General features: G+C 43.9%; 1 protein-coding gene across 2 annotated transcripts in view; it reads right to left on the minus strand.

The window, feature by feature from the left end:
• Window positions 1–14,406: 14,406 nt before the first annotated feature.
• Window positions 14,407–23,896, minus strand: part of CNGA3 (cyclic nucleotide gated channel subunit alpha 3) — a 48,755-nt gene continuing 39,265 nt past the window's right edge. Inside the window, exons 5-8 of one of the 2 annotated variants that reach the window (XM_069073073.1) lie at window positions 21,785–21,859; window positions 19,479–19,586; window positions 18,036–18,142; window positions 14,407–16,042 (exon numbers count right to left, since the gene is read on the minus strand). In XM_069073073.1, the coding sequence (XP_068929174.1) occupies window positions 14,628–16,042; window positions 18,036–18,142; window positions 19,479–19,586; window positions 21,785–21,859 (1,705 nt within the window). In that variant the 3' untranslated portion in view covers window positions 14,407–14,627. The remainder of the gene's footprint in view (window positions 16,043–18,035; window positions 18,143–19,478; window positions 19,587–21,784; window positions 21,860–23,896) is intronic. The other variant, XM_069073074.1, reaches the window with a different exon arrangement.

Below are 23,896 nucleotides of genomic sequence, written 5' to 3' on the forward strand. Positions count from 1 at the left end.
ATCGTTAGCGCATTATTGCACCTTTCTTTTTTCATAGCACTTGGTTATCTTGCATTGGTTATTTCTATTTTTTATTATCTTTGACAATTTGCCAGATGCGAGGTGGATCCTCAGAACTGTCTTAATTTGCATTTAATTTATTATTAGTGATTTGGTGTAATCTTTCATATGGGTGTTGATAATTTTGCACTTCTTTTGAAAATTGTTTATGTTTGATCTCTTAACTTTTGGGGAATTACATTCGATTATATATATTTTTATCAATTTACTATAGATCATGGATATCAGAATTTTATTCATGATACTTGACATGATTTTTCCCGCTTGTTTCTTTTCTTATTCGAACTTTGCTCATTTTGTTTGCACCTTTTTTGCATGTTTCTATAATTTCTTTTTGTTGATATTGTTTTCTTTATCATTTTGTTTTTTTTAATATATCCCTTCTAGCTTCCCTGACCAGTGAACTATCACTCATAACAAAGATTAGGAAAGAAAGAGACTATTTCATATTCATAGTCCCCTAAGTCAGTAAAGAAAGGAGGGAATATTGTACACAGTTTAACAAGATCCTTTGTCCCTTCCCCCTTCTTCCTATGCCCAACACTAGGGCTTATGCCATTCTTAAATATAGCCAAAATGGGGCGGTGAGGTGGCACAGTGAATAGAGCATGGGCCCTGGAGTCAGGAGGACCTGAGTTCAACTCCGGCCTCAGACGCTTGACATACTTACTAGCTGTGTGACTTTGGGCAAGTCACTTAACCCCAATTGCCCTCCAAAAAAATAAAAGTATACATATATATAGCCAAAATGGACAAACCCAGTACAAGATTCTGGCTTATCAGCATCACCCTTGATATTAAGAACTAGTTTGACAAATTAAGCTTTCCTAAATCAGAGTAGTTGTAGAAACAACTAGTAGAAATTCATGAAATGTAGTGTTATTGCTTATACAAGATAATACCAACTACTAACCTTATAAAATATTGCCTAAATGGAAATCCTTAGGAGGCCTGCTTCAGGATCCATACCAGTCCATCAGTTTCAGATTAAGTACAGACTACTTGCAATTCAATTCAACAAATTGTTGTGGGCCTGCTGTATGTCCATCCTGGCACCTGGCATTGTAGGGGCATATGTGTGTGTGGGGGGGGGGGGGGGAGGCATGTTCTCTGACCGTGAGAGACTCGCCTTCCATTTTGGAAGACTATGTGTACCAGAGAATGAGATGGGCAGCAGTAGCATGGGGAACCAGAAACCTTCCTGTGGAGAGTGGAGCCGAGATGGCGGAGAAAAGGCAAAGCCTCCTGCGTTGGTAGTGATAGCTCTGCTGATTACATTCCCTGAGTGACTGATTCATCCCCAGTTTTCTCTTCCAGAAGATCAAGAGGTGAGACCGTTCAGACCAAAGTTCCTCTCCAGCCCAAGTCCTCTAAAGCAGGGTTTCCCAGGTTGGAGCATGTGTACTCCTGGTGGGCATGAGCAGCTTGTCAAGGGAGTGCCACTATAGATCTTATTGACTATTGATTTGGATAAGGTGCCAGATGCTGAGGACCTCACTCCAACTAAACTGCCAAGCATCAGATTCTGCTTCAGAGATGGGCTGGCCACGTTGTTCAAAGGTAAAACGTGCACTTGCCAAGAAAACTGTTTTATGAAGAAGTCACCCAGGGCAAGCATTCACACGGTGATCAGAGGGACACTCTCAAGGTCTCTCTCAAGAACTTTGGAATTGATCGTGTGACATGAGAGACCCTGGCACAGGACTGCTCACAGCATGGCATGTCCACATCGGAGAAGACGCTGGGCTCTGTGAGCCAAGCAGAATTGAGACAGCTCGAAGGAAACACAGGATGAGAAAATTTAGAGAATTCACCCCAAATGCTCACACGGACTATTTGTGCCCCACCCGTGGTGGAGTGTTCCAAGCTCGCATTGGCCTGATCCGCCACAGTCAGACCCACTGAAGCTGGCCGTTAGCGTAGTGATGTGATCTTGGCCCTCTTCAGGAACAGACAGCCACCAGTGACTCTATCATATGCATTACGTCATGGGAATGTAGAGCATGTATCAATGTATTTTCTTGGTTATATATCTATAAATGACGACATTCTCTTTGTGAGATAATCCAAAAGTAGTCGTGTTAGTGAAAGAAATATAATTTCTTTTCTATAATGTCTAATAACTGTTATATTAAAAATGTTATATACTGAATAAAGTTTTCTATGAAAAAAATAATCTCCAGATTTTATTTCTTACGTGTGAAGTAAATTGTAGAATTTATTTCCTTTTCTATTTCACATTGAGTACAGTAAGGTCTTACTGAGAGCCAAAAAACATTGGGTACTGAAAAAGACTGTATGAGGCAAAAATGAAAGTTTTGGCTACATTCCTAGAAGGAAGAAGGAAACAAGCACTAATTATTTGCCAGATACTATGCTAACTAATTTACAAATATCATCTCATTTGATGCTCATACCAACTCTGGGAAATAGGAGCTATTATCAACCCAGTTTTATAATTGTTGAAACTTAAAGTGGTTAAGTGACTTATCCAGGGTCATGCAGCTAGTAAATGTCTGAGGGTGGATTTAATAATCTAATAGGTAACATTTATATAGCTCTTAACATGTGCCAAGCACCATGCTAAGCCCTTAAAATCATTAACTAATTTGATTCTCACAACAACCTTGAATCCCCTTTTTATAGAAGAAGAAATTGAGGCAAACAAAAGTTAAGTGACTTGCCCAGGGTCACACAGCTAATACGTGTCTGAGGCCAGATTTGAGCTCAGGTCTTCCTGACTCTAGGACTAGCAATCCATGCACTAGCAGTCCATCTCACTGCCGCTAGGGAAGAGAAAAAGATGCTGGGATTTCCAAAGTCTTGTTTAGCCTGACATCTAACAGGAAACCTCTTTTTTGGATGTAGTCTGGTAACCTTTCCCCTCAAAAAAAAAATCAGGAAACAACCAAGAAAGGAAAATTTAAAAGACAAATAAAATAAGGGGGAAAAAAGGAAAATTTAAAAGACAAAATAAGGGAAAAAAGGAAAATTTAAAAGACAAATAAAATAAGGGAACGCCGTTGAATAAGGACAGACAAAAAAAATCACCTTTCTCCTTGATCTGATCTGGCATTATCAGTGTTTAGAGCTGGAAGTTAGAGGCCATCTATGCTGACCCTGCCACTTTATATACGAGGAAGATGAGACGCAGGTTAAGTGATGTGACCAAGGTCACACAGCTAAGCAGGGACACACAGAGCACTAGCGGAAGCATGTCTGGGCTTTGCCACTTTTACAGATGTTTCTCATTCCCGCACTGCTGCCAGTGCAGACCCTGCCTGGTAACTTCTAGTTGCTTCGGACTCAGCCCCTGCAAAATCAGGCTGCAAGGGATCAGGTGATCCTGCCCCCACCTGCCGTTGCCCTTCAAGCCCAGGCCTGAGTGGCAGGATTGATTCAGGACAGGTGCTTGGATTTGGGTCAGCAGAGCCTATGTGTACTTCCCTGTATCCTGGCAACAGCGGCGGAGATGAAAGAAAATCTGCCTTGCAACCTTCAGGAGCTTTTAAAGCCCAGAGAAAGCTAAACTTCACATGGTAAGCAAGCAGATAAATGAGAATGATCTCTTCCTTCCCAAGGGAGAAAGTCTCACCTAAAATCTTCACTTACAACTCTGATCTGCAAATCGTTTGGATTTTTTTTTAAATCATAAGCTAACCACCTAAACAAGGTCAAAGGGCTTTTTAAAGTTGCAAACATCCAATATTTCCTTTTAGGAAAATTATCTTGGAGTACTATCAATCAATCACCAAATACTCATCAACAACCTGTATGCCAGGCACTGAACACACAAAGACCAAAGGGAAATTATCCCTGCTCTCCGGAAAGTTATGTTCTGTGAGGAAAGACAACACACCTATGTGCCTTTGTGTGTAAAAATACATAGATGTGTGTAATGTGTATTTATATGTGCATGTGTCTGTGTGTGTTAAGATTACACACACACACACACACACACACACGCTCACATGCACTAAAGGATTTACCTTCAGGTCTACAAAGTGCTTTACAGATGTCACCTTATTTTATCCTCATGACAATCCTGGGAGGTAGGTGTTCTTATAATCCCCATTTTACAGATGAGGAAACTGAGGCAGACAGAGGTCATAGACTTGCCCGCAGCTAGAAAGTGTCTGAGGTCAGATCTGAACTCTGAAGGTCTTCCTGATCCCCCAAGTCCAGCGCTCTATCTTGCTGTATTGCAAACAAGGTAGTTTGGGAGGAAGGGCAGAGGGGATGGGGCTGTGATCATGAAAGACTTCCCATAGAAGGTGGAGCTGAGTCTTGAAGGAAAGTAGGAATTCCAAGAGGCAAAGGGGAGGAGAGAGTGCATTCTAGGCATGGGGGCAACCAGTACAAAGGCATGGAGGTGGGAGATGAGAGATTGGGTGTGCGTGTGCACATGTTTGCTGTTTAAAACTGGAATCCCAAGGAGGACTGTTCTTGTCAGGAAATAACAAATACTTTTTAGCAATACAAAACAAGGTGTCACATGAATGAAGTCTGAGGCAGGAGGTAATTACAGACAAAAAAGATCAAAGAAGACTTCTCCCATTTGAACTGGGCTTTAAAGGTTAGGTGGGAATTCAATAGATGAAAAGGGAAGGGAGGAATAGAAAATAACATCAGCATCAATACGGGGTGGGGAGGGAGGGAGCTAGATGGATAGAGCAGCGGCCTTGGAGTCAGGAGGACCTGCGTTCAAATCTGACCTCAGACACAGCTGTGTGACTCTGGGCAAGTCACTCCACCCTGATTGCCTCAAAAAAACCCAAACAATAACAACAAAAAAAATCCCAAAGATACAGAGGTGGAAAAGCTAGGGATGTCTTCAGGGGTATAAAGGTACAAAGGCAAGTGGACCATAAAGGGCAGGAATATACGCTAAGACTGGTAAGGCAGATGTCAAGTTGTACAGGCCTTGAATGATAAGTATAGCAGTGTTTCCTGTGGGCAGTGGAGAACCCTCGAAGATATTTCAACAGAGGGATGATATGACCATATTTATGCATAAGAAAGATTTCCCTGATGGATGTATGAAGGATGGCTAGGAGAGAGGAGAGTGGAGGCCCTCAGGTGGTCCTGGGGGGCAGTCACCAGAGCCTATATTAGGTTGGCAGCAGGGGCAGCTGAGGGAGAAGGACAGATGAGGTATAAGGGGGAGGCACCGACAGGACTTGGCTACTGATTCAGTAAGAGAGCTAAGAGGGAGGAAAGTTAAAGAGATTTCACGCTCACAGGTAGAAAAACATGGCATTGCCCTTCACAAAGGAAGGCAGCCTGGGGTAGTGAGCCAAGAGGCCTCAGTTCTAGGGACAGCCTGGCCATCGTGTGACCTTGGCCAAGTTATTTAACCTCTCTCAGTCACTTCATCTGAGACAATGAGGCAGCCCGGGGTGCTGGGTCTAGATTCAGAAAGACTTGAGTTCAAATCCAGCCTCACTTGCTAGTTGTATGATCCCGGTTGCGGTCGCTTGATCTCAACCTCTTTATTGTTAAAATATTAAGAGCTATTAAAAAAAGCGCTTCTCTCCTTAGGTTTCTTGTGAGAATCAAATGAGGTAATATTTGCCAATCACTTGTCACAGTGTCTAGAACAGGCCTGCACAACATACAGCCCACCCACGGCTTGTGGCCGACCAAAGGATTTTGGGGGGTGTAAAAAAGTGTAGGCTTGCTGCTGCACACTCTCCTTTTGCCACGTCCTCTGTCTCTAGTCTGACCCATCTGCAGCCCCAGGAGGTCAGCCTGTTTTAATTCTGGCCCCTGCCTACTGCCAAGCTGTGCAGGTCGGATCTAGAACATAGTGTATGCTCATTAAATGCTTGTTCTCCCCCCCTCATCTCTAAAATTCAGAGGTTGGGTCGGATAATCTGGAAAATCCCTTCCATCTGTGGTTCTGATACTTAATTTAAAAAAAAAAAGGATACAGTTTTAAGATCTGTCATTTGTATGTAAATAGTTAGAAAGGCTGTTCTAAGTCCTCAACACGCATTTCCCTGGATATTTTGCGCTGACTCGGATTTTCCTCCAGTCTCTGTCCAAATAACACAGATTGGGACATTGAAGTTTTGCTGCATTTCCCTCGGGGGTGGAAGTGTGAGGGTTTAATTGCTGCAGAAAGTCCCCAGCTCCATTGGGCAGAGCAAGACTGGCCTCCCAACAGGTCTGCTTTGTAGGGAGCTAAATGTCAGCAGATGGCTGGGTGGTTTGGACATCAGGACCTCCTGCACTGGCTGGCAGGAACACAGCCCTGCAGCCCTCGGCCTTCCTGCAGGACCCAGGCAAAGTCCTCTGAACCGGCTGGGCTATCTGCATGAACCGTTCCTGGGCAATGGCATCGCCCACTGGCCAAACTCGGGAACTACAGGTGACTTTTCCAGGTTATTTATCCTTGGCCCAGAGCACTTGTAGATGAAAGGAGGAGGGTAGCCTTTTGTGGGGCCAGAACGCCTGAAAGGACTAGAGGAAGGCCTTGGAGGCGTTGGTAGATGCCCTGTGGGCATTTTACAAAAAGCTTCGGCCAAGAATTGCACAAAGGCAAAAGGGCACAAAGGGATTGCTATCTGTATTGGTAAAGGGAGTTTTCACACCAAGACAATAGATCCATTTAACTTCTTAGAACTTCTCTCTTTTTTTTTCATAACTGGAATTTGGATATCACATGCACAAAGCCACCTTTCTTGATCCCAGCACTTCAGAGATGGTGAAATAATTTCTTTATTGGCCACCTACCAGAAAGGATGGTTAAGGTAGTGTCCCTTTCAAGAGGGAGTGTCTCTGACCTCGGCTCCCTCTCCCTTTACTTCCCCTGAGGGGCCAGATCAAGGAGACCCTGTTTTCTTTACTTCGTGCTTCCTTTCCTGAGTGGTGACTGAACATGGATCTTGAGAAGGATGTATGCACATTTAGACATAAGCTTCTCTCCTTCCTCTTCTCCCTCCATTGAAAAAGAAAAAACAAACAAACCAAAATCCTTTACAACAAATATGCATAATTAGCCAGGTCAAATATCTATATCTGTGCGTACTATGTATCATCAGTCTGTACCCTCCCTGTTAGGAGGTAGGTATCATGCTTCACGAATTCTCTGGAATTTTGGTGGGTTGTTGCGTCCGTCAGTTATCTGAAGTCTTTCAGTTATTTGTCTTTACAACATTGTTGTCATTGCATACGTTGTTCTGGTCCTGCCCACTTCACTCTACATCGGCTCAGGTAAGTGTCCCCAGGTTTTTCTAACACTCTCCCCTTCATAATTTCTTATATCACAATAGTATTCCCAGTTAGGTTTCTTCATTGAAATCTCCAACCCAGTCTCTAGTGATCTCTTTTCAGTGTTATCTCTAATCTCCAAATCAGTTTTATGTCTTAAACCTTCCTCTTTTCTACCTGTTTCCCCATTGAAAAGAATCCTCTTCCTCACACCCTATTAGATGTTCACTCTGGCTATCCTCAGGACGGTCAGGTGATGCAGTGGATAGAGTACCAGGCCTAGAATGAGGAAGATTCATCTCCATGAATTGAAATCTGGCCTCAGACACTTCCTAGCTGTGTGACCCTGGGCAAGTCACTTAAACCCCATTTGCCTCAGTTTCCTCTTCTGCAAAATGAGCTAGAGAAGGAAATGGCAAACCACTCCAGTATCTTTGCCAAGAAAACCCCAAGTGGGGTCATGAAGGGTCAGATGCCACTGAACAATCACAAGTGTCCTTAGGCTAGTGATGCTGATGATAATCTCTTATATTTGCACAGAGTTTTATAACTGATTCTTAACACTATCCAACTAGGACTTAGAGCTTGAGTATTATGAAAGTATCATGAAACCTACCTCCTCTATTCTTACAGATGAGAAGATGGAGCCCCCAGGCATCCATTGGTGACTTAGCTGAAATGACATAATGAGTGATAGAGCCATGGACTGGACACAAGCCCTTTGAATCTAAATCTAAGACTCTTTCCAATCAATCACATTGCCTTGATTGGCCTTATGGGCCCCAACCCAAGCATAGAAAGTATAACCGAGGTAAGGCACCTGGCATTCTGTAAATTGCCAAATTTAGAAGGCACTGACAACACGGGTGGTTTTTCATAGCACAAAACCAATAGAGTTTAACACTTATTTAGCAAGGGGGAAGGGAATACACAATTAGTAAGTTCCTACTGTATACCAGACACTGTGCTAAGTACTTTTAAAAATATTGGGGCAGCTAGGTGGTGCAGTGAATCAAGCACTGGCCCTAGAGTCAGGAGGACCTGAGTTCAAATCTGACCTCAGACAATTAACACAAAAACTAGCCGTGTGACCTTGGGCAAGTCACTTAACCACAATTGCCCTCCAAAAAACAAAAAAATATATATTATCTTAGAATAAAAGAAAACTTACAAGGAAGCCAAGAAAAGATGGACAACTCTCAACACAATGTAGTATTTATTATATAGGCTTTCTTGAAATGGAAATTTGTTGTTATATATTTTGAATCCTCTCTTAATGTTCTGCTATGCACATGACCTGCATTTTTCCTTTTCCTATTTTGTATTTAAGCTTATGTTTCCTATTCTTTTCTTATTGTATGTGTAAGTTTTAGGATTTAAGTCTAAAATTATATATATATGTGTGTGTGTGTGTGTGTGTGTGTGTGTGTGTGTATCTCATTTGTTCTCACAACAGCCCTAGGAGAGGTACTATTATCATCCTCATTTTAGACTTGAGAAAACTAAGGCAGACAGAGGTTAAATGATGACACAGCTAGTAAGTTAGATTGGATTTAGGTCTTCCTGACTCCAGGCCCAGCACTGTGTCCACTGTGCCACGATCTTCCCTATAATTAAAACGCAAACATAATTAAAGTAGGAGGGTACCAGATGGTATAATAAGGCTGCCTCTTCCTTCCCAGGCCGTGACCATATGCCCAGTGCCCAAGGATCTCTGTCTCCCCATCTTGGGGCAGCTTCTTGCTTCACCCTCAGCTGACGATACCTTCCATGCTATTTGCCCTGGAGGTAGTAGGTTGCAGTGCTTGTCCAAGGGGAAACTCTCCTAAAGCTGACTGCCACGATCTGGCCCTCATACACCACACTCTTTCTTCCCTTTTGGCACCTGTTGACTGACTGACTGACTGACTGGCTGCCATGTCTTCCTCACCTCCATCTCTAGGTTTCCTGGCTTCCTTCAAGATTCAGCTCAAATCCCATCTTCTGTAGAAGATCTTTCTCAGTCCCTTGAGCTGCTAACACCTTCCTTTCTGAGATTACCTTCTGTCTCCTTGGTATGTGTCTTGTATATACCTAGTTATTTTTTTATTCATTTTTCAAATAGGATTGTAAGCAACTTGAGGGATTGCTTTAGCCCTTTGTTTCCCCAAAGCTTAGAACACTGACTCACACAGAGTAAGTATTTAATAAATGTTTGTTGACTGGTTGACTTCCTAGTTTAGATCCCCCTCCTTTCCTCAGACCTGACACTTGATCTACTCCAGAAGTCACTTTTTCCTTACCAATGACCACAACCCAGATTCAAGCGAGCCCTTACCCGTCTCCTCGTCCATCTACTTATTTTTTCCCTATATTTCTGTTCTATCCTCTTTTTTTTTCCTTTGAAAGGGGCACAGAACCCTAGATTCCCAAGTAGCAACAATGAAGAAAAGAGTGATATCCCTATTCCTACCACCAAGAGATTTTTGTTTTGGGGAGCTATGGGATGGGGGCTTAGGGCCAAGAAGGCCCCATTCTGATTCTCCCTTATGCATATTCTCCAAACAGTGGGAAGGACTGGCTATAATATTATGTACCAGTGAACAAAAAGAGCCAAGAGAACTTCACAGAAGAGACCTATAAGATTGCTGAATCTAAGAGTGATGGGTAGTAGATAGATAAGCTTGAAATCATGAAGACCTGCATTCAAATGTTCCCTCAGATACTTATTAGTTATATAACCCTGGGCAAGGAAATTAACTGCTCTGTTCTTCTTTCCCCATCTGTAAAATGGGGGGAATAGGTAAATTTGATCTCTTTCAAAGATTCCTTCAAAGTTTAAATCTATGATCTGACTTCCTCATTTTACAGGTGAGGAAATGAGGAACAGAGAGGTAAGTGACTTGCTTAAGGTCTCACAGCTGGATATTGGCAGAACCAAAGTTCACATAAGAGAAGCAATATATTACAGTAAAAAGAACAATGGCTTTGGAATAAAGAGGCCTAGGTTTGAATCCTGACTGTAAGATCTGCTAGCTGTGTGACCCTCGTCAGCTCAAGCCACCAGGCACCTCCTTAACATTGCAAGTTATTGCAGAGATGCTGATGGACATCATGGGGTGAGTTTCCCATACCAGGAGTTCCTTACATAAATAAAATCATGGGTCTAGACTGCTCCCCATCCAAATAACAGAACAAAACCAAACCCTTGTAGTACTGGCCTAATAGAGCTGTTGTAAGGGAAAGTGTTTTGCAAATCTTAAAGTGGATGAGTATGGTTTGATTAGTGTAAAGTCCATCTGCATATGGCTCTCCTCATTGGTGGAGACTGACTGACTGATGCAATCATATTTTTAAAAATGAAAATAACCAAGAAACCAATAGTTTTTATCCAGGGCTCCCCCCAGGACATCCCGATTCCTCTTTGGTTTCCTGCTTCAACTCCAGTGTTTAGAGAAGCCCATGAGAAAGAGCAGGAATTCTCACTCACCTCTGGGAAGAAAGGGATTCAGAAAAATGAGGCCATATTCTGGGCACTTGGTGAATGTCACCCCCTTTTTTAGAGTTACTAGACTTTTTCCTAACACACTAGGATGCTTTAAATTATTTACATTGAAAAATTCTGACACGTTGATTACTTTTCTGACCTGCATTAGCATAAGCTAGCTCATCGTGTGTGTGTGTGTGTGTGTGTGTGTGTGTGTGTGTGGTGTGAGAGGCTGAGCCCGTGTCTACATCCCCTGCATCTCAGCACCTGTTCTTTCCAGGAAAGCCAAGCTTGTTGCCATAGAAACACATTCGGTGCCTGGACCTTCGCACAGAGAAGACGTCTAGGGAAAGAATCACTGCTTGTTTTATTTTTCGGTTCCTATTTTTATTAAACAAATATTAGCTCAGGCAGAACTAGCATTTCAGGGTTTTAAAGTGTGCATTTCTGAGAAAATAGAGTAGGGTCCATTTTGTGACTTTTTGTAGACCTTTTCACACCAGAGGGGGAAGAATAAAAAGCAGCCTCACATATCCAAATGATCAATGGCAGGGCCAGAGACGAGGTTCGAATAATTCCCAAACATTTTCCCCCCCCCCCCCGGCCCCAAAGAGTGGTCCTTTATAGACGCAAGCCCCAGTGGAACCCTGGTTAAAAACTGCCATTGTGGGACCCGTAGAGTCAGCATGTCAAGATGTGTAGGTTTCATACTTTGCCGTATCCAAGTTATGTGTTTTATTATAGAAATAATTCTCTGCTGCACCAAGTATTTGAAGCCTCGGTTTTTGGCTCCCTATGGATGACGCAGTCTTTTAGGACTGTAGAATTATAAAATGTTGGTGCTGGAAAGGGTCTTAGAGATCATTTAATCCATTCCCATCATTTTGCAGAGGAGGAAACGGTGGTCACACAGTGAGTGGTAGAGGCAGGCTCCTGCCTCCCAGTCCAGTGCTCATTTCACACCCCACCTTAGCAACATGTGGTTATCCTGGGAATAATCATCAACACTGACAAAATCTTAATACAAACACAGGAATTCACCAGCAAAAGGAAAGGGCACATACTTAAAATTTGTAAAGGTCCACATCCATTTTTATTGGATAGATTTCTTTTTAAAGGGTGAGGTTTATGCCATATGAAAATCTTCAGGGTAGATGAAAACTTTTGCAGAAAAATGAAATGCAAATCAGTTCCAGGACTGTGCTTTTCCAGGCTTGCAGCTGTGGAAGCAAACCACCTTCAGTGGGTCACCTTGTTTGTTCTTTGGGACTTTTTCTCTGGCTGTTCCCCATGCCTGGAAGGTTCTCCCTCCTAATCTGCACCTATTGGCTTCCCTGGCTTTCTTTAAGTCCCAAACCACACACCATCTTCTATAAGAAGCCATTCCCCACATTTCTTTTTTTTTTTTTTTGGAGGGGGGAAGGCAGGGCAGTTGGGGTTAAGTGACTTGCCCAAGGTCATGTGTCTGAGACTGGGTTTGAACTCAGGTCCTCCTGATTCCAGGGCCAGTGCTCTATTCACTGCACCACCTAGCCACCCCCACTCTAGTGTTTTTGCAAAGACAACCTCTAAAGGGGGTCATGAAGGGCTGGAGACCACTGAAACCACTGAATAACAGCAACCAAGTCCTAGGCTCAGAACTGCCGAGCCAGAAGGGACCTGAGAAGTCATCTAGGCCGGAATTCTTTCCCTGAACTTGGACTGGGGAAAAAAAAATTGTTGGGACAACTAGGTGGCCCAGTGGATAGAGCACCAGACCCGGAGTCAGGAAAACTCAAAGAATTCAAATCTGGCTTCAGACACTGATTGGCTGTGTGACCCTGAGCTAGTCACTTAACCCTGTTTGCCACGGTTTCCTCATCTATAAAATGAGTTGGAGAAGGAAATGGCAAACCACCCTAATATTTTTGTCAAGAAAACCCAAGATGGGGCCAAAAGAGTCAGACACAACTGAAAACCTCAACAATAAGAAATCCCTCTGTAATTCTCTGTATTTTCTTACATGCATTTAAAAGCATTCTTCTGAGAAGGGGTCTGTAGTCTTCCCCAGACTGTCAGAGGGGTCCATGACACACATGCCCACTGTGTTAAGGACCCTTTATTTTTACAGATGAAGAAGATACAGTGATGGCACTGTGAATAGAGCACCAAGCCTGGAGTCAGGAGGATCTGAGTTCAACTCCACTGAACGCTTACTAGCTGTGTGACCTTGGGCAAGTCACTTAACCCAACTGCCCTGCCTTCTCCCCTCCAAAAAAAGCAAAAAAAACCCCAAACCCAAAAAACTAAAAAGTATTAAAAAAAAAAAGTAATAGGATTTGTTCAAGGCTACCCATGCAGAAAAAAGATGATTCAGGAAATGAACCCAGTCAGGAGACCTAGAATTCAATCTGAAAATGAGGGGCCTGGATTAGATGACCTCTTAGATCTCTCTCTGCCCTAAATCTATGATCCTGCGATCTTCTCTCACACAAAACCAGAATGGTTTAAAGTGGAAATAAGACAAGCAGAGACATTTTAGATCCTTCCTCCCCTCTTCTGGGACAGCCACCAGGACCTTAACCAGATAGAGCTCTGGGGTGGGGAGTGGGGAATTGCTTCATTTAGGGCAATGTGTCTTAATCTGGATTCTGAAATTACTCTTTTAAAGACATTTTGATAACTATTTCAAAACAATCGGTTTTCTTTGTAATCTTATGTATTTTGCAGTATGTTCTTAGAAATATATTCTGAGGGGAGATTTCTAAGTTTTCCCAGATTACTGAAGAGGTCCATGATACCAAAAAAGTTTAAGGGAAACCTGGGCCCCAGCTGCAAGTGTCTCTTGCCTTTTATTTTTGAGAATGTTTGTGCCCCATAGCTCTTTTTTGTAAGAGGGGAAGATAAGGCAATTGGAGTTAAGTGACTTGCCCGAGGTCCCACAGATAATATGTGTCAAATGTCTGAGGTTGGATTTGAACTCAGGGCCTCCTGACTCTGGGGCCAGTGCTCGATTCACTGTGCCATCTAGCTGCCCCATCCCATAATTCTTCATGGAGCCCTATTAATATTTAATTCCAGCATACAGTTCCGCTGCCCAAGACCCAAAAATGAGCATGTGGCCTTTTCCACAGGTAGGAACCTCCTTGCCATGACCGTGTCCAACTGTCAGTTGACGCGGGATGTTCCAAGCTCAAAAAGAGACTTTGAATTAGAACAGAAACCCCAAAGTGTCAGAGCACAGTAGTTGCCTTCACTGAATATCATCTGCCTTCAAGACTGCCAATAACCTAAATTTCTTTTCAGCAGGGAGAAAGGGAAAAACAAGATTCTATTTTCTGTTTGCAAGAAGTCATCTCTTGATGGAAGTCACAGAACCACAGAATTTGAGAGTTAGGAGGAACATTAGGAGCCAACGGTTCTTTAACTGGGATCTGTGGATTTGTATTGTTTAAAAAAAGATTTCAATCGCTGTGTTTCACTAGAAGTGGTTTCCTCTGTAATTCTATATATCTTATTTTATGCATTTGAAACATCAGCCAGAGAAGGATTCACCAGACTTCCAAAGGTGCCCACGTCTCCAAACAGGGAAATGACCCCTGGAACTAGACAGACCCATTCATGACAGGACATCTCACCGTAACACTTTTTATGTATAGGATGGCCTTTACTTGAAGACTTCCAAAGAGGAGATCATTCACTGCCCTCATGACTTAAGATAAAAAACCTTCCCTGGTTACTACTCCCCTACATATATTTTCTCCATATATAATTTCATTAAAAAGTCTAAAAACTTCTTGAATTCCATATAAAAATAATTGCATGTACTTGGGTATGTGTATGAATGTAGCATTGCCCATGCATGTTTCAGCCTACTCAGCAGAATGAGACCCAGTGGTGTGTTTCCTTATTGGTTTTTGTCCTTGGCTTTTTCAGCATCTCCATCAGCAACGCTGTCTGCATCCGACAAGTCACTCCCGCACTTCTTTACTTTGGTCTCGAGTTGGCTGAGTCTCTGCTTGACTTTCATTTGGGTGGCATTGTATTCTGCCAGGAGCCTCGCAAACCTGGTCTGCAAATTATCCAGGGAAGATTCCAGCCTCTCCACCTTCTCCTCGATGTCCTCTGGGTCTGTTCCGCTCCCAGCCACGTCCTCATCGATCAAGTTGTCCTTCATTAGAATCTGCCGTCCCTTCTCTTCCAGGGCCTTCTTGGCCTCTGGATAGTCAGTGAGGGACTCCATTAAGTCATCTTTGGACAAGCAGAAGAGATCAGAGTAACCGATGCTCCGGATGTTGGCTGTTCTCCTGTTCCCAGACTTGCTCCCTTTGATGTTCAAGATGCTGATTTCCCCAAAGTAGCTCCCATCGCTAAGGACCACGAATTGCGTGATGCCATCATCAGCCACTACCGCCAGTTTCCCTTCTTTGATGATATACATTTCTCTCCCGATGTCCCCCTTCTTGCAGATATAATCACCAGGGCTGAACACTGCAGGCCTGAGCTTTAGGACCAGCTCCACCAGGAGGCCTGCCTCACAGTCCTGGAAAATACGGACCTTCTTCAGGGTATCCAGGTGAACGTTGATGGCGATCTCAGCTTTCAGCTTGTCTGGGAGGCTTTTGAGCACTTCCTTTTCATCCACTGTCTTCTTGTTGGTCCACAGGTAGTCAAACCACCTGATGATCCGGGTCTCCAAGTCCTTGGTCACTTTTCGGAATTGCATGTACTGCTTTATGGAGTCGATTTTGACCTGGAACTCAGCCCTGGAGGCATTCATGTTGGAGATCATGGAGCCGACATTGCCCACAATCGTGGCAAAGATGAGCACTCCCACCAGGAAATCGATCACCACAAAAAGGTACTCCTCATCTCTGACGGGGGGTGGAGTCTCCCCGATGGTGGTCAGAGTCAGGGTGGACCAGTAGAGGCAATAAATATATTTCCTGGACAGACGCCCGTATTCTGGGATAGAGATGTTAGGGTAGACCCAGGAATCCGTCCCAAATCCAATAAACTTAGAGATGGCAAAGTAGATGCACGCATTCCAATGGATGATGATCAGAATGTACAGGACAAGATTTCCGATCCTGAACATGTTAGGATAATTGGTCCTAGTCTCTGTGCGGTCAAAAAATTCAAATAACCTAGAGAATTTCAGCAGGCGGTTGAACCTCAACTCAGGGTAGTTCAGACCCATTTTTAAATAAGCCAGATCAGTGGGGACCAGAGATAGGACATCCAGCTTGAACTGAGCCATCTTCATGTAGTGCTTTCTGAGTTTCTCTGCATCTTTGACCATTAAGCCTTGTTCAAGAAAGCCTAGGAAGGAAAGGGATCACTTACTTACTCATTTGAGAGATCATGTGGCCTCTATGAGAGGGTATAAGACAAGGGAAAAGCCAATCAACAATCCTATCATAATTGATCCCTCTTTAGGGTCAGGGGTGAAGTTTAGACCTTTGGTTTCATTAGTATGGGGAATTTTCAGTCCAAAATTTCTCCAGAAATATAGATTGGAAGGAAGGAAGGAAGGAAGGAAGGAAGGAAGGAAGGAAGGAAGGAAGGAAGGAAGGAAGGGAGGAAGGAAGGGAGGGAGGAAGGGACGAAGGAAGGAAGGAAAGGAAAGAAGGGAGACAGAGAGGAAGGGACGAAGGAAGGAAGGAAAGGAAAGAAGGGAGACAGAGAGGAAGGGAGAAGAGGATGAAGGGAGGAAAGAACCATTTATTAAGCACCCATTATGTACTAGGTGGTTTGCAAATATCTCATTTGTTCCTCACAACATCTCTGAGGTATTAGCCCCATTTTACAGTTGAGAACACTGAAGCAGAAAGCACTCCAGGGACTTCTCCAGGATCACACAGCTAGTGAATGACCAGATCTGAACTCCATCAAGGTTTGGGTATCAAGATCAGCTTCCTTCAGAACCTGGCTCTTTAATGACTACTGTGAATACCCAAATGAAATACAAAGCGAGATGCTATCTGCATTCAGAGAAAGAACTAACAAATACAAGTATGTATGGAATAGTTTTACATATGTACTTATTTGTGCCTCTTGGTAGCTATTTCTAGGGCAGGAAGAGGAGGGAAGAAGGAAGAAAAAGGAAGAAAAAGCATTTACATGACAACTTTATTGTACTTTAAAAGGAATAGCAAGTTGTACATAACAGATTTGCAGTTTCGTGTGCAGTCGTCTTTTTTGGTATACTGTTATAGAAATGCTTGTTTTATTTTATAAATGAAAAATAAACTATTAAAAAAAAGAAGGTGGTGCTTTAATGACTTCACTTGTATTGTTTACTTTCTCAATGGTTAGAGGAGCAGCTGGAGGGAAGGAGAGAATTTGAAACTCAAAATGCTTAAAAATGAATGTTAAAATAAAAAAATATTTTTAAAGGATGCTTTGGCTGAGTCTTAGAGAAAGTGAGGGATCCTGTGGGGTAGAAGTGAAGAAAAGGCCTGGGGATGGCCAGTTAAAAGCCCCAGACATGGGAACTGGAGTGAGCAGGTGAGTAAGAGAAAAAAGGTCAGTTTGCCGGGACCCGAGAATACAGGAAGGAAAGTGATCTATAGTGAGACTCAAAAGACAGGCTGGGATTTGGAGTTTGGTTAAAGGGCCTTGGGGGTTAGAAGCATCTGGACAATGGTCACAAGTTGGGGCTTCTACTTAGCTAGCTCACAGCATCAGGCTTTTAAAGCCATCTCTTCATAATCCTATTCCCCAAGAAACCACCCCCTGGTAGAAAGGGGACAAATTCTCCTCCTTTCCCCCTAGTATCAGGCCTGTCTGAGAGTTTTATCTTCTTGCTCCCTAATACACTTGACCTCTGAGCTGTTTCAGAGGGCAGTGGCCATCTGCCTGGCATCTGAGGATCCAGGATTTCCCCAGTCCTATTTTGGGTTTACTCTGGAACAGCCTAACCTCCTTTCCTCTTATTTTATCAAAGACAGAGACTGGATTATTAAGAAAAAAAAATCTTTACCAGCAACCAAGAGAAGATATAAATCTAAGAAGTTAGGCCAAGATGGGCTGCTAGTCCTACAACATGTTGGGTGGTCAGGGACTTAATGATCCCAACAGCACATCTGGCATTTTCTTGCCTCACTTGTCAAAAATGTTGACCAAAGCCCTTCTTCTCATAGGTCAAGGGTGTTCCCCAGATGTTTTTTACATTCCTTAGTCAATCCAGGCAATATTTAGAGTCAGCAGTCCTGTGCATCCTTGAACCTTGCAGTTCCCATGAATCACCACCTCTTATGACATCCTACCTCAGTAGCTTATGGTAGGATGTGACAACCTTGCTTAGACTCACCTGTCCTCATTCGAACCAGCAAGTCCAAAACATAGATGACATCAGCAATATAATCCAAGACCATCCACAGCATCAAGTGGTCGCTTTGAAGTTCATCAAAACAGGATCTAAACAATTACAGAAATATAGGTGATGTCAGATGGAGAAGGCATCTTTCAATGTATTTGGCTTTCTAATGAAGGGAATGATTATTAGTAACCACCAATTAGGGAGATTCAGAGTCCTCCCTGTCTTCTAAAGCCTTGATTTTAAAAAGTCTCTTGAAGGGCATTACTGAGAATGGGACTGAATTAACTCTCCTCAGTCTTGGTCAGACACCACTCACTTTAAAAGGAATTAATCTAAGGTGGGGAGGCCATTGTGTTCTACTCAGGTTTGGGTGGGGATGATTCCTTTATCAGATCGCCCATAGCTGGGGGTGGTCTGGCCACGGAGACAAGACTCTCGGTTCAAAGGTGATATGATGTCACTATCAGCCCCTCACATCTTCCATTGTGTTAACTAATCTCTTCCAAAAGAGCAGATAAGCTCTGAGCCCAACTCTGAGGTTGTCTTAGAGATGTCTAAGAGAGGTGGCCAATGGCCATCCTTTTTAAAATAATGTGCTGGCCTTATTAACAAGATGAGTAAATTGTGCAGAAACCATTATCTCTTCAAACCTTTTCAATTGTCACACTAAGGAGGGTGGAACTCAGGGAGGGTGGAAAGGGAAAAACAGAGAATGCAGACATGTACATTCCTAAGTCAGCCTCTAGAGGCTATGGGAGTCACAATTCCTTCACTACAAAAGTACCAACCTTCATGGTCCATCATCTCCCGGGTGTGACAGTCAGTAGTAATAATAATTAATGATAATAAGCTTTTATATAACACATATATAACCACTTTATGTATGTTATCTCAGTTGATCATTACAACAACTTTGTGGGGGTAGGTGCTGTTATTAATCTTCATTTTATAGACAAGGAAACACAGCTGTCTGAGGCAGGATTTGAACTCAGGTTTTTCTGACTCCAAGTCCAGTTCTCTATCCACTGTCACCAAGCTGCCTTTATTTCTTGTACCTTAATAACTTTCACGTTCAGGTAATTGGTATCAAAAAGCCCTACGATTCTCCTAAGAACAATGACAGAGCAAACCCCATCTTCTGTCTTTCCTACTTCTCTAGACAGGACCTAGACTTCATTGGGAGTCCAAAAGCAGGTCTTGGAGCTACAGAATCTTACAGCTGAAAGGAACTAGTTTTGTGTCATGGACCCCTTTGACATCTGATGAAACATATGGACCTCTTGTCATGTTTTTAAATGCGTGAAATACAATACATAGGATTACCAGAGTGATCAATTGTATTAAAACATATGTTTAGGTAGAGCTGAGCTCAGGTGCCTGATTCCTAACCTACAGCACCATTTTCTTCTCTCCTCCAGCCCCAGGATTCCGTACCTGCACACAAGCATGCACCAGTTATAGAAGACGGGGGCGGCAATGATGGTCAGCCACCTGTAGTACAGGCTGCTGGAAGGATCTATCACAAAGATTTCTTTCTTCCTTCTGAAAAAACAATACACACATCCACATTAGCAAGCACACTAGGAGAACTGGGGGTGAGATGGAGACTCAGAACACTTGGGCCCAAAGTCCTCTTGGAAAGATAATTGGGTCTCTCTCCTTAGCCATGTAAGATACCACCTCCGGGGCAGCGCCCTCTACTTCAACATAGGCTGTGGAGCATTCCTGAGAAAGGAAGACTGCCTCAAAAGCAAAAGCAGAAACCATGGACCAGAGGCGGTCTTCTGGACTTCCCGTCAGGCCTCAGTTCCAGGACCCTTTTCTCTTTTTGTTGATTGCAAAGGATAACCACGTAATGACCAAAGTAAATTCCATATGTTGTAGCTTCCTTCCCTCAAGTCAGTCTGGTGCCTCATTGTGCTATGGAGGTGAAGGCGATGCCCGTGTGTCTCAAAGCTCAGAGAGGCCAGAACAAGACAAGTCAGAAAGTCTCCTAGTCTGGGCCCCGGTGGCATATCTGCTGTCCAAGGAGCAGCCCAAGTGTGGCTCAGCTCGTCACCAGAAGGCTGGCCAGGAGACGGTGAATTTTCTCAGTCTCGACAACTTATAAAGGAGGTGCTGCTTGCTGTGTCAAGGAAGGGGTACCCATGACAGAGAAGCAATGACTCTTGTCACTCATGTTCTTTGCACAGTACAGTACAGTTGCTGCACAGATAAGCAGGAGAAACCACACCACAGACCTTCCATCCCATGGGTTTTATCTGGGCTCAGTCATTCCCTACAGGTTTCAGCCCTCACTACCACGCTCTGCGTCTCCCTGAACGAGCTAGGTTATTTAGACAGAGCATTTCAAGCAGGATCCTGAAATCACAGAAAATATGTTTGCTTCCCTTTTTCTTTGCATCCCTAGCTCTAAACAGAGAGATGGTAGGTACTTAATAAGTGTTTGTGGTTGACAATGATTCTAACAAAATAGCTCTTAAGGATTGCATTCAGAATCCTTATTTTCACTTAGACACAGCTGATCTTTCTCTGTCATGCCATAAGTGCCATAATCTGAAATCTAGTGACTCACGTTTTGCCAAAAGCATTCTTGCATATGATTAGGACCTTCTAAAGACTCTGCCTTCCTTTGCTGATAGCTTTAGGAGCAGGATGAGATACTTATTTGTATGGCTTTGGAGTTTTCCCAGGATTCCCCTCCACCACAAAAAAGTGAAGTCAAGTTGGTAAGCTCTCTCAAGGGGGCATCCATATTCTTTAAAGAAGGACTGAGCTTTCCTAAGAATCAAACCCAGTCCATTTGAGTTTACCTGTGTGGGTAGTCCCTTGGGTGGGGAGTATGAGTTGGTTAATTATCAGGTTTGCTAAGTTACAGTAGTAACAGGTAAGTCATATAGATGGGGTCACTGGGTGGGCAAACAGGTTTTCTAACCTTCTCTCCATCCTGCAAAGGAACTTGTTTACCTCGTCCAGGAGTGGGGAGCCTGCGGCCTCGAGGCCACCTGTGGCCCTCTAGGTCCTCAAGTACAGCCCCTCGACTGAATCCAAACTTCACAGAACAAATCCCCTTATTAAAAGGATTAGTTCTGTAAATTTGAACTCAATCAAAAGGCTACACTTGAGGACTTAGAGGGAGACATGTGGCCCCGAGGCTGCAGGTTCCTCACCCCTGACCTCCAGACCCTCTTTGTTGGTGACTCTGGTGAAGGACCTTTCCCCATAAAACATGAGCCCTGAAACAATTTCCAGAAAGAAAATTCTCTTTCTGAGAGTGGGAACTCCTTGTTTACTTCCCTATAATAGCAACACCTATGCTCTCTTTGTATGGTGTTGAAACCCTATGTTGAAGTAGGGACTACAGGTGGGAAGGGAAGGGAAGGGAGGGAAGGGAAGGGAGGGGAAGGGAGAAGGGAAGGGAAGGGAAGGGAAGGGAAGGGAGGGGAAGGGGGAAGGGAAGGGAAGGGAGGGGAAGGGGGAAGGGGAGGGAAGGGCGTGGCCTCCAGACGGGCATGGTTGGGGACGGGGGAAGGGAAGGGAAGGGAAGGGGAAGGGAGGGAAGGGGAGGGGAGAGGAGGGAAGGGTGGAAGTCCACCTTGGGCACTTGGAAGCTGACTTCCAGCTTGGAGCCAGGGCTGCCAGGACAAGACAGTGCGTTACTGCCATTCTAAAGACGTATTGATCATAACACCTTTGGGAAGCAGGGTGTTATCCACAATACCTTTTCACCCAGTACTTACTCTACTTCCTTTGAAGGTTTATCCTTTTTCTCTTCTTCCTTTTCCTCCTTTTTCTCCTTCTTTTCCTCCTTTTTGCTGCATAACACAGGGTGACATTGAGCAATTTTTAGGCACCAACTACTATCATTGTACACTAAGGGGACCAGGCCGAGCAGAGGCAGAGACTGGGGAGGGGTTAAACGAGAACCTTTGAGGAGGTCTAGGCAACTAGCATGTGGCCCAGTCTCTTACATTAACAGGCTAGGATGAGAGGAGACTACTGATTTGGGAAAAAGAAAAAAATATCCATTCACCTTGACTTCAAGTCAAAATACACAGAGTTGAGAAAATATTTCCAGGGTTCCCTGCTAATGGACGACTTGTTTCCCAACCTCTGCTCTTGAAATGTTTTGAGAGAGTCCCTGAGGAGTCATCAGTCAACCCAGGACCTTTTGGGGGAGTTGAAATGAAACTCTAAAAGACTCCAAACTGCGGAGTGGAAAGATCATTTGAAACATGTCAAGTCATTGAGAAGAAGACCCTAAAAGCAGGAGACATTATGGTAAGAATGCTCACTTTGGAACCAGAGGGTCTTTGTTTGGATCCCAGTTCTGTTGTCTAATGTCTACAGGACTTTGGACCTTGGACTAGCAGCTTGGTAATGCAGTGGTGGACCTTGGTTCAAATCCAGCCTCAGACACTTACTAGCTGTGTGACCCTGGGCAAGTCACTTAATCCTGTTTGCCTCAGTCTCCTCATCTGTAAAATGAGCCAGAGAAGGAATTGGCAAGCCACTCCAGGATTTTTGAAAAGAAAACCCACAAACTGGATCATAAAGAGCTGGATGTAACTGAAGCCTAAACAACCAAATGAGGACTTTAGACAAATCACTTTACTTCTCTTGGCAACAGTGTTGTCCTGTGTAAGATGAGGTGGGGGTAGGACTATATTGGGGTCAGGAAGACCTGAGCGTGAATCCTGACTCACACCTTTGCTCTCTGAGTGACATCAGGCAAACCACTTAACTGCTCTCTGCCTCAGTCTTCACTTCTATAAAAGGGGCATAATAAACTATCTAACCCCCTACAGGAATACTAAGTGTCATAACAGGCAAGTTACTCTTGAGAAATAAGAGGTGATGTCTGAGGCAGAAGTGAGGAGGGGTGGGGAGTGGTAATTATTATTGTCCCTCTTTTCCTACCAATTTAGCTCCCAAGCACTGAATTCAGGGTTGCTGTTTCGAATCAACATGTTGGTCCTTAAAAATCACCTGCAATAGACCACGAGCCAGGGAGCTTAGTCAAGAAGGTGTCTGCATCACTCCCAGTGACGGCCCTCAGGGCCCATAGGCTTTTTGTCACTGTGTCAGTCACAGACTCACGGATTCTTAGAGGTGAAAAGGGTCTTAGAGACCATTTGAGCATCTTTTCCTTTCCTGATGAGGGAGCTGAGGCCTGAAGGTCACATACAGCTAGTGGGCAGCAGAGCAGGGACTAGCTAGGCCTTCTGGTCCCTAGTGCAGCCCTTGCCCCAGCTGGATTTGGTTCACAGAACATCAGAGCAGGGATATAGCCCAGCTTCTTCCTCTATTTAGAGTTTGAATTGGTAAGAACCTGAAAACACTCGATGCGCCCAAAAGGACTGGCTGAGTCTTTTACAAACGATAGCTCCAGCCTCCAGACTGTCCAGTGAGAAACAAAGACCCAGCCAGCCTGAGTTTTTCCGGTCCCTGGCGTCCTTTCCCACCTTTGAGGTATTAACACCAGCTCACCGGCAGGGGCTGCTATTCACACGATTATCATTCAGTATCAGCCACTAGCCACTTTTCCCTGCTTAGTGGGGAAGGTCAGGCTGGTAACGATCCATCCTGTTTCTATGCCCCTGTGACAATACGCTGTCTCTGCAGTCCATCTGCTGCCTGTTAAGCGATAACTTCCCAGGAGGACCCCGAGAATCCAGAAAGAACACCTGTGCCCATCACCAAATCTAGCCGCACCTCTGCCTTAACCAGACTAGGGAGAGATTTTCTTTTCTTTTTTCTTTTCAAGCAAAGGAGGCATTCTCCTAAGGTTGTCAGGAGAGCATTGGTAGGGACCCCTCGGAACAGCTGGAAACAAATGCAACAGGACCGAT

The sequence above is a fragment of the Petaurus breviceps genome, unplaced genomic scaffold (genome assembly GCF_028583685.1).
Source record: "Petaurus breviceps papuanus isolate PSGF00001 unplaced genomic scaffold, PetGlider_PUasm1.0 90849, whole genome shotgun sequence".
In the NCBI taxonomy this organism is placed as follows: domain Eukaryota; kingdom Metazoa; phylum Chordata; class Mammalia; order Diprotodontia; family Petauridae; genus Petaurus; species Petaurus breviceps.